This window comes from Eleginops maclovinus, chromosome 16 (genome assembly GCF_036324505.1).
Source record: "Eleginops maclovinus isolate JMC-PN-2008 ecotype Puerto Natales chromosome 16, JC_Emac_rtc_rv5, whole genome shotgun sequence".
In the NCBI taxonomy this organism is placed as follows: Eukaryota; Metazoa; Chordata; class Actinopteri; order Perciformes; family Eleginopidae; genus Eleginops; species Eleginops maclovinus.
This window is the reverse complement of record NC_086364.1, coordinates 20,564,154-20,574,413: the sequence shown is the minus strand read 5'-3', so window position 1 is coordinate 20,574,413 and position 10,260 is coordinate 20,564,154. Positions and strand designations below refer to the sequence as shown.

The window sequence follows — 10,260 nt, the reverse complement described above, 5'->3', positions numbered from 1 at the left end:
ATCAGGATATGTTCCTTTGATTTTAAAATACCAGTGTGTGTGAGAAACCCCCTCTTGAGGGAATGTTGAGATTTGGGCTTTTGCAGACCGTTGACATGCACAAAAACCCATATGAGCCTTTGTGCCTGCTAACACTGAATGGTGAATTTGTTTTGAAAGCAGCTTTGACTTTTAATTCATATTTCTAACATGTTTTTTCTGCCACAGATGCTTTTCTTCTCTGCTGCTTCCGTCCTGCTGGTTTTGGCACTTATTTCACATGTCGGAGCAGAAAAATGTCCGGAAAAGTGCAGCTGTGACGGCAGAAAACTCACGGTCTCCTGCATCGGCAAGAACCTAACAGAGATTCCCGAGACCATAGATGAGGTGAGTTATTCAAATGTAGAGTGTAGTGGCTTCCTTTAACCTCACACAAGACTGATGAAAAAGGTAAATGTCCTTTGGCCTTTTCAAGACCTCCTGTATTCATATTGTTGTACAGCTACGAGAGCAAAAGAGATCTCAGATGCGTCCTGTGTTCTGTTTCATCGCTCTGACAGATCACACTGAAACTCGACCTGAGGAACAACAACCTGGAGGTGCTGCCCAAGGGGGCGTTCACCCTCACCCCTTACCTCACCCACCTCACCCTGCAGCGCTGCAACATCTTTAGGGTGAAGGAGGGCGCCTTCAGGAAGCTGGGCCGCCTGGTGTCTCTCAACCTGGCCTACAACAAGATTGACGTCCTTTATCAGGTGAGAAAAAGGGCAGAACTCTACGGAGGATCGTTAGAGCTAGGTAAGAGGGGGAATAACACTACAAAACAACGTTATTTTTGGGTGATATGAGGGTAGCCAATTTCCCCTTCCCCTCATTTTTCCACCTCCTTCATCTGACCTGATCCTCTTCCGCTTGCAGGAGTCCTTCGACGGCCTCTCCGCACTGAAGGAGCTGCAGCTGGACCATAACCGTGTGGAGGAGATCGGCCCGGAGCCTTCACTCAGCTCGGCTTCCTCAACATGCTCGCACTCACACACAACCAGCTGGTCTACATCCCCAACATGGCCTTCCAGGTACTCAGAGTTATGGGATTATAGACCCTTTATTATAACACACTGTTACAGGAATCAGTTTTTACAACCTCTGTAGTCCAGGGAAGCTTAAAAAAATACAATTCCCACAGCGCCAGCCCCTTACCAGACTCAAATATGGGCAACTTTTGTTCAGAGACACAGTTCTTAATGGATCAAACAGGAGGACAGATAATCTAAGTTTGCTTATCGCTTTACTAGAGATTTGCCTCGTTCTGATTTGTTTTGACTCGTCTTGGCCTCGTTTCTTTTTTTTATGGTTGTAGAAACTATTTTATTTCATTTTAATTAACCACACAAGCCATTTATCAAGCCAGCCTCTCAAGCCACACAAGTCATCACAAATAAAGCAATACCTTGAAAGATAACGCGTTGGAATTGTCATCTTCAAAGCTGTATAAAGTAACAACAGCTGTGACACACATGTTGTCCACACGCTCCACAAGTTATAATTATGTTTGTCTGTATGATCACATGACACTCTGACTCCTCTTCCAGGGCCTGCAAAACATAAAGTGGCTTCGTCTCAGCCGCAACTCCCTGAACAACTTGGCCCCCGAGGCGTTCACTGGCCTGTTCACCCTGAACCGCCTCAGCCTGGACCACAACGAGCTGCAGTTCTTCCCCACACAGACCATGAGCAGGTGGGACCATCTGCAGGATTATGATGGGCAATATGCGAGAAGTATTTTATTATTATAATGGTGCTAATGACTTCTCAGCAGTGGCACTACCAAAAATACAGCATAGCTATAGGTAAGAAAACCAAGCCTTAAATACTCTAAAGAGTTACATACATTCATGGTCCCCAGAGGATGAGCCCTCCTGATTCCAGTGCCAGCATTTCATTTGTATTTTTCATTTTTAGGGACATGCTTTGACAAATATTACCATGCTATTCCACATATCCACATATTTATATATACACAGTATTTATTATACTGTACGCTATTTATTTCACACTCTGCTTTATGTTATTCTGTCTTATGTGTAAATATTAGTTCTTATTCCTGCACCATCATGTCTATTGCAGTATCTTCCTTTTAACGTTAAGTATATCTCATGTTGCAGTGTCTGAGAAGCTTAAGACTTAAGACTTGAATTGCCAACAACCGCTCTGTAGCTATTGTGCACATGACAAATAAAGCCTCTGAATCCAATTTGGTTCATTAATAATGTGATTTAGGCCTGCACACAGCACTAATTAAATTACCCCTAATTAATTGAGACTGTTCAGCAGGGCTCAACCAACCTTTAAGTAGTTAGAAAAACACACAATATAATATGTTCTGTTATTTAATGCTTGAACAGTGCAGCAGGGACAGTAACAGAGGTAGGTATGAACTTGCTATAATGAAACTAACCACAGTAAATTCTCTTCTCCTCTTTCAGACTCCCTGAGGTCACGCGTCTGGACATGAGCCATAACCCCATGACCTACCTGGGTGAAGAGTCCGTCTCCATGTTGAAGCTCACGCACCTGTACCTGGACCACATGTCCATCCAGGACCTGTCAGATCAGGCTCTGTTCGGAGCCCCCCTCCTGTCTCACCTGGACCTGAGCCACAACCAGCTGCGTTACCTGGAGCCCCTCAAGGGCCCCAAAGAGCTGAGCAGCCTCAACCTGACAGGTACAAATCTGATCCTGCTGTTTTAATTCACACAGACCAGATTAGTGGAGCATGGTTATTATTTTTTCATGTATCTTTTAACCATTGTCATCATTCATTTTCCACATTGAAAGACGTTATTTTTAATTTAACAACAGCAACTTAAAAACAACACCAAAATAACATTAAAAAATGCCCCAAAAAAGAACATAATGTTAATGAAAAACATTCACATAATATGAATGTGATTATAACAATAAAGGTTATTGTATAATACAGATGATAATAATAAATACAGATCATTATTAATATAATAACAATGAATATAATAATAATACATAATTAAATCAACTAATTATATGACTAAATAATATTATAATAGCAGGAAACCGATGGATTGTCCACTCCAGGTAGGGAATGAAGCCTTACCCCAAGTGAAGGAGTTCAAGTATCTCGGGGTCTTGTTCTCGAGTGAGGGAACAATGGAGCGTGAGATGGGCCGGAGAATCGGAGCAGCGGGAGCGGTACTGCAGTCGCTTTACCGCACCGTTGTGACGAAAAGAGAGCTGAGCCAGAAGGCAAAGCTCTCTGTCTACCGGGCCATCTTCGTTCCTACCCTCACCTATGGTCATGAAGGATGGGTCATGACCGAAAGAACGAGATCGCGGATACAAGCGGCCGAAATGGGATTTCTCCGCAGGGTGGCTGGCATCTCCCTTAGGGATAAGGTGAGAAGTTCAGTCATCAGGGAGGGACTCGGAGTAGAACCGCTGCTCCTTCGCGTTGAAAGGAGCCAGTTGAGGTGGTTCGGGCACCTTGTGAGGATGCCACCTGGGCGCCTCCCTAGGGAGGTGTTCCAGGCACGTCCAGCTGGGAAGAGACCGAGGGGTAGACCTAGGACCAGGTGGAGGGATTATATCTCTTCACTGGCCTGGGAGCGCCTTGGAATCCCCCAGTCAGAGCTGGTTGATGTGGCCAGGGAAAGGAAAGTTTGGGGCTCTCTGCTGGAGCTGTTACCTCCGCGACCCTGACGGAAAAGCGGGAGAGATGGATGGATGGATGGATGGACTAAATAATATTATAATATATGTAAATAAAAAGGTTAATATTTCTTGCCGTTCATTGCTTCAAACATATCCTAATTTTCCATAAAGAAGTATAGTTGCATACCCCATGATAATTCCTCATTCTCATTCCTAATTGCATACATATTCTTTACTTTCATATCTTTAAACACTTGTTTTTATTATTATTGTTGTGTGACCTCTTGCCTTTCCATCTTCTGCTTCACTCGTGTTGCTGCTATAACACTTGAATTCCTCTACAGTGATCAATAACCTTTCGTTCTTATCTCCCTTACTTATTCTTCTCAAAGGCAACCCCCTGTACTGTAACTGCTTCATGCGGCCCCTGAGGGAGTGGGCGAGGGTCCGTAATGTGAAGCTGCTGGGGGCCTGTGTGGGACCCCCCCACCTCTCAGAGGAGCCTCTGCAGAGTGTGGCTCCTCTGGATCTGCGCTGCCGCAGTAGAGGGGAGGTACTGAAGGAGGAGTTTGAGAAAGATGATGAGAGCACCCCCCCCACGGAAAAGCCGAAACCGAAAGGGAAGTGTCCGGAGAACTGCGACTGTGATGTGAGTGAACACAACATTGGTCTACATAATGTTCTTGAGTTGTGCTAAATGCAAACGACGGTGTTTGTAGAAATGAAACCGGATAACTATTCACAAAATGTGTATTTCTTTCAGACCTTTTTAGCGTCTTTGAGCTCATTGTTGTGGTTTTCCAACCCACAGAAAATTAAAACCAAGGATTGCAATTCTTGGGAACAGTTTTAGCTTCTTTTAGCTTGTTGTTTTGGTGTTCCTGCCCAGAGATAATACACACCCGTACTCCAGTTCTTTCAGATATTTTTAGCGTCTTTTAGCTCAATGTTTTGGTTGCACAGCCCCGAGCATAGCTTTTTCGTAACATCATTATATGCTGCAGCAGGCAGGTATTGTTGGCTTAAAGATGCTCAAAAAATTAGGTTAACACTTGTTGCCTAAGCACCAATCTACACACAGACACATTTTGGGACTAGATATTGAACATATTGGTATATTTACAAATTAAGTAAAGCATCTGAATTATTTTCACACTACTGTTTCAAAATCCACTAAGACATAGTGTTTAAAATACTCTGATTTGAACCCTACCCAGATTGAAGCTCAACACGCCACCTGTGAGGGTCGGGGTCACACCAAAGTCCCGCGAGGTTTCCCCGCCAAGACACAGCTGCTGGACTTCCGCAGCAACCACTTCCACTACCTCCCCGCCAACAGCTTCCCCGGCACCAGCCAGGTGGTTTCTCTCCACCTGGATTTCTGCAAAATCCACGAAATTGAGGGCGGTGCCTTTCGGGGAATGAAGAGCCTGTTTTATTTATATCTTTCTGATAATGACATCATGTCTTTGGACCCCGGGGCATTTTCTGGAGCCCCAAAGCTCAACTACCTTCACCTTGAAGGGAACAGGCTGCTACAGTTTCCAGGATCAGGTGAGTGGTTTGAGGAATTAACATGGTAAAGATGCTCATAATAAGCACAGGAAAGTAAAAAAAAAGGTCTCTTTGTGTCCCTCCTGTAGCTCTGGCTCTCTTACCAAGCCTGTTCGTGTTACACCTGGAGCGAAATGCCATCTCCAAACTAGATACGGCTGGTTTGCTGTCCTCAAAAACTCCTAAACTCAAAGAACTTTACTTGACCAACAACACCATAACTTCAATTGCAAAGGGTGCTCTGGATTCTTCTTTCCTCGGTACACTTCATCTGGATTCAAACCAGCTGACTGAGATGCCTACCCAAGCTCTGTCCCGCACCCCGAACCTGGAGGAGCTCAACCTGTCCCGGAACTCAATCCGCTACGTGGGACCAAACGCTTTCCAGCCCATATCTCAAAGTCTGAGGAGGCTCTACATGGATCATATGGGCATGGCGAAGGTACAAATACCTTAAACATTTATTTTAAACAAATAAATGATGTGTTGTATTCTGCAGGAGAGCTAGTCCGCTGTAAGGAGCCGAGGAGGTGAGGGTACATAGACTTACATCATGATGCGTTCAAGCTCTACCAAAGTGGCCTTTGCATCATTAACATTTTTAATCCATCATCATATTTGTACCTGTAGAAATGCGTAGGTGTTCATTGTGTAATTTCTCAATTTGTTGAAAGGGCTCTTATGGCATCGAAGGATTGATTCAATTAACATTTTACTGAGTGCGCGCAATGCTGTGTACATGAGACGATTGAACATAGATTTGATTTGAATAATTGTACCTTTGCAGATGTCCCTGGACGCTCTGGCAGGACTCGGTCCGGAGCTGAAGGCTCTGACTGTGAGAGGGAACCAGCTGCAGGAGCTTCCAGACCTGAGCCCCCTCACCGGCCTGGAGGTGGTCGACCTGCAGGAAAACCGCCTGCTGTGCGACTGTGCTCTGCTGTCACTACGCAGGTCAGTTTACCTGGAATAAGAGGAGAATTAAGTTTTCCAGATATGTTGCAGGAATGCGTCCTAAAACATGGAAATTAGTTAGTATTTTCTAGTTAATTAATGACAACCATTTTTTGTCTGTTTCTCTCTCCCAGGTGGATGGAAAATGTTACATTTGAGATAATCGCAACCTGTGGGCAGCCTCCTGAGATCAAAGGTCAGAAAGTCCAGGATGTCCCTGTGTTCAAGTCCTGCCCAGAAAACCTATCTCCTCCAAATAAGAAGGTTGTTACGGCCCCCAGACCTCCAAAAGTCAAGAAACCCAAAGCCAGTGTCTCAAAGGCCTCTGAAGTCAAAGCCAGGCCTGCAAAACCAAAAGCTAAACTACCAAAACCCACCAAGAAGAAACCTCAGATGAAACCTTTGGCACCAAAAGTGGCAAAGAACAAGAACACAGTGACATAAGTGAAATAAAACCAATTAAATGTCTGAAAAGCATCTTTTTATTCAAGAGTTTAAGATCACACCTCACTCTGTTTGGGGGTACACACACTGTTTACTGTCTCAGCATGCTAAAACAGAATAGCAAAAAGTGATAAGGGGGCAAAATAAGAAACAGAGAACCAAACAGACCTGTTGCCTGTCTAATGCAGCAGAAGATTTCCATTAAAGGGATTTGATTAACGGATAGAAATCATAATCAAATGTAGAATATCCCATCTGAAAACACTACAATAAATAACAAATAGTATATAAATGTTTGGTAGGCCAGTTAAGGTGTTATCTGGTTATTTTGAGTTTAATGTTAAACCGAGAACAAGATACTCTACCAGCCAGATTAATATGATATTGATTTTGACGCATTAGATGATTGTATGTTGGATTTTGAAATGCCGATGCTACACTTATATCATGCATTGAGTGTGCGAATGATGGTGATGAGAGTGCCTCCTGTTCACTCAGCTGTAATGTCACCCACTTATGTTCTGAATATTAAGTCCTATGTTAAAATCTGACAAAGGGGAACTTTTGCTTAGTCTCAAAGAAGGTAAATATTTGTGGAAGTTTTAAAGGAGATTTATAATTGGCCCAGAATGTATTGAAGATGCAAGTTAGAGATTTAAGATAAAAATCACTCAATAACAATTCAAAACCATCAAGAATTGTTAAAACATGCCAAGCATACATTTGCAAGGAAACAAATGACTAAATAGGAAACCAAAAACAGTTTTAAAAATATCAATAGCATTTATTAAATGTGACTGTACGTTCAATTTGTCATGTGGTTCTATGGTGTAATGGTTAGCACTCTGGACTCTGAATCCAGCGATCCGAGTTCAAATCTCGGTAGAACCTAACTTTTTTATTTCTTTTTTTTTTCATTTCTTACGTGAAACTGTAAATTACAACATAAGATTAATCAAGTTATATACACTATGACTATATCGTGACAAACGCCTATAATCGGGATCAACAGTAAGTATTCTATGACGGAAGCGCTGTTTTTCTTCCGGGTTACGTTTACTTCAGGCCAAATTTCTCCTTTCAAGATGGCAGCAGCTATGGATGTTGATACGCCGACCGGCACAAACAGTGGGGCTAGCAAGAAGCGATTTGAAGTAAAAAAGGTAAATTGACACGGTGTCTTGATGTTCAAAAAGTTTATTATCTCTCAGAAACCACAAATGACCGCTAATTGAGCTAACTGCTACCAGCCTAAGTTACCGTTAAGGCAGTTAGCCTGCCAGTTAGCTAGCTAGCTTTTAGCCTGCCACAAACAGGGCATGAATGTGCACTTATGTTATTCCTAGCCAAACATATATCCTTAGGACTTATAGTGACGTGCAAAGGAATCACCAATCTTAATCACGGTTTGATAAACTGAAAAGCCTTCCTAAGGTTAACTTTAAATCTTAACCTATGTAACGGTAAATAACAAAGCTCTTAACTGCGAGCTAAATTAGCCTAGCTTAGCTAAGCCGCCCTCCGGAGATTAATAGCCTCTAGAAATATTCAAAACATTAACTCACAACTTTATAAGTAAGTTTATATTATGGTTTGAATATAAAACCTGGAAATATGATCCAGCATTTAAGGGCTGTGCTTACTTTGTGATAAACTAACCGCGTACTGCGTTTTATGAAACCCTGACATCAATTAACTTAGCAACGGTTAATTAACAGCAGGTTAAGGTTATGACGCAATGACAGTTAAGAGTCGTATTACAGTGACAGTAATGTAAACAGTTATCAGTATTGGGGTTTCTCAGATGCAAGCTTTGCAACTATTGAGGTTATTCTCAGTGAGAAAGAAGAAGTGAGGTCATTCTTTGCCTTTCCCATTTGTAAGTAAATGGACATCTGGCTGAAGTTCATTCCAGTTATACAAAATATGAAGCCACTTTGTGTGTCCCACCTTTTAACAGTACCCCAATCATAACGTGGGTTATGGCATTTCTTATGTACTGTAAAACTGTCTTTACGTCTCTACATCTGTCAGTGAATGTAATGCATCTTCTTCTGTTTATTGTATTTTTTTGATATTTCCCTCCAGTGGAATGCTGTGGCGCTGTGGGCCTGGGACATTGTGGTGGATAACTGTGCCATCTGTAGGAACCACATCATGGACCTCTGTAAGTTCACTTTCCCCTTCGATGCACATTGGACTGTGAATAAGTAATGACAGAAGCAGCAGCTGTGAAGGGAACGTTATAACTTAAATATTAGGCTCTAAATGACAGTCACTAAACATGTCAGTCTGTCTTTCGTGAATTGTATTAACAGAACAGATTTCTCTCTCCCTCTTCAGGTATAGAGTGCCAGGCCAACCAAGCTTCAGCAACTTCTGAGGAGTGCACTGTAGCCTGGGGTGTCTGCAATGTGAGTTTCTATACTCAAATTCAAACACAAGCTGTACAAACAATCTGTATTTGTGAAGGAAACATTTTAGGTCTCAATGTTATGTCACACTTCTATAGGTGTTTCCTATATTTACTAACATAACCAAGGCAAACAAGTTTTAGTTTAATAGAGTAGATCATTGCCAACAAATGATTCATTATAAGCTTAATTAATTGAGGACTTAAGCTATAATGTTGTCATTGTAGCGCTGGTCCCACGTGTTTCTCCTAAGCTGCACAGTGCGTGTGTTCATGTGTTTTATCGTTTTTTTCCACAGCATGCTTTCCATTTCCACTGTATTTCCCGCTGGCTGAAAACCAGACAGGTGTGTCCCCTGGACAACAGGGAGTGGGAGTTTCAGAAGTGAGTATTAGTACTTTTAGATTACTTTTAATTCTTTACCAGAGATGTATACGTTTGGGGAGATGTCTGTGGATTAGTTCATCTGCTCATTTGTTGCCTTTGATAGTGAAAAGTTGTAATTTATTTATTTAAATGAACACCTGTACTGACAGTTCCTCTCTCTCTGTCATTTCTCCACAGATACGGACACTAGCTGTATTATTGCTGACCTTTTCTTGGCTTCTAAAAGCATCACCCATACTGCATCCCTGGCTAATAAGCCTAGTTGTTATTTTACGCCCATGTCTTTGTTTTGGTATGTTGTAAGTTCATAAATAAACATAAATGTTGTCACAGAGAAAGGGTTGTTTTTACTGCTGCAGATTCAGTGTGCTGGATGGAGAAACAGGAAGTCCAGCTGCTGAAAATAACAGATCTTCAGATGTTGGTTGTTGGTTTAATTACATTTTGTTGGACTAAGAGATCAGCTCTGAAGCAGTGATGCAGGACTCCGTGTGTCATACAGCAGTAATCCTCTGAAATAGATCCCTTATTAACCCCGTTTCCCTCTGCCTGGTTTACGCTGCAGCACCTGTAGGGACTCGCATATATTTAAGTTTCTGTTCTGGAAAAGATATTGAAACGCATCTTGACTTTTATGGATTTTTCATGAATGGAATTGAAATGTTATTGATTTAAAACAGAGAAAAATGGGAACAACAATTGGACGTTAGTCTATAACGGTAATAATACCCATCATTTCCTGTAGTAATATCTTTGAGCTGCTTGTTTTTGACCCAGAATAATCAAACTACATTAAATCCCTTTTTGTCCTTTTTATTGATAAATAATATCTATCAATCCAAAC

General features: G+C 42.0%; 2 protein-coding genes and 1 non-coding gene across 3 annotated transcripts; all 3 read left to right on the top strand.

Annotated features, from left to right (window-relative positions):
- Nucleotides 1-207: 207 nt before the first annotated feature.
- Nucleotides 208-6,621, top strand: chadla (chondroadherin-like a). The gene is given in 11 exon segments (XM_063904451.1): nucleotides 208-366; nucleotides 540-734; nucleotides 898-961; nucleotides 964-1,052; nucleotides 1,569-1,714; nucleotides 2,463-2,701; nucleotides 4,056-4,312; nucleotides 4,881-5,217; nucleotides 5,307-5,659; nucleotides 6,005-6,171; nucleotides 6,306-6,621. Coding segments are annotated over 11 exon segments (2,316 nt in total). The 3' UTR covers nucleotides 6,616-6,621.
- An 813-nt stretch (nucleotides 6,622-7,434) lies between these two features.
- On the top strand, nucleotides 7,435-7,506 carry trnaq-cug (transfer RNA glutamine (anticodon CUG)). The gene has a single exon. It is a non-coding gene; the product is annotated as a tRNA-Gln (tRNA).
- A 17-nt stretch (nucleotides 7,507-7,523) lies between these two features.
- On the top strand, nucleotides 7,524-9,754 carry rbx1 (ring-box 1, E3 ubiquitin protein ligase). Its single transcript, XM_063903928.1, has 5 exons — nucleotides 7,524-7,778; nucleotides 8,704-8,782; nucleotides 8,959-9,029; nucleotides 9,328-9,413; nucleotides 9,594-9,754. Exons 1-5 carry the CDS (start codon nucleotides 7,638-7,640, stop codon nucleotides 9,604-9,606), a joined length of 390 nt encoding a protein of 129 aa, XP_063759998.1. The 5' UTR covers nucleotides 7,524-7,637; the 3' UTR covers nucleotides 9,607-9,754.
- Nucleotides 9,755-10,260: the final 506 nt, after the last annotated feature.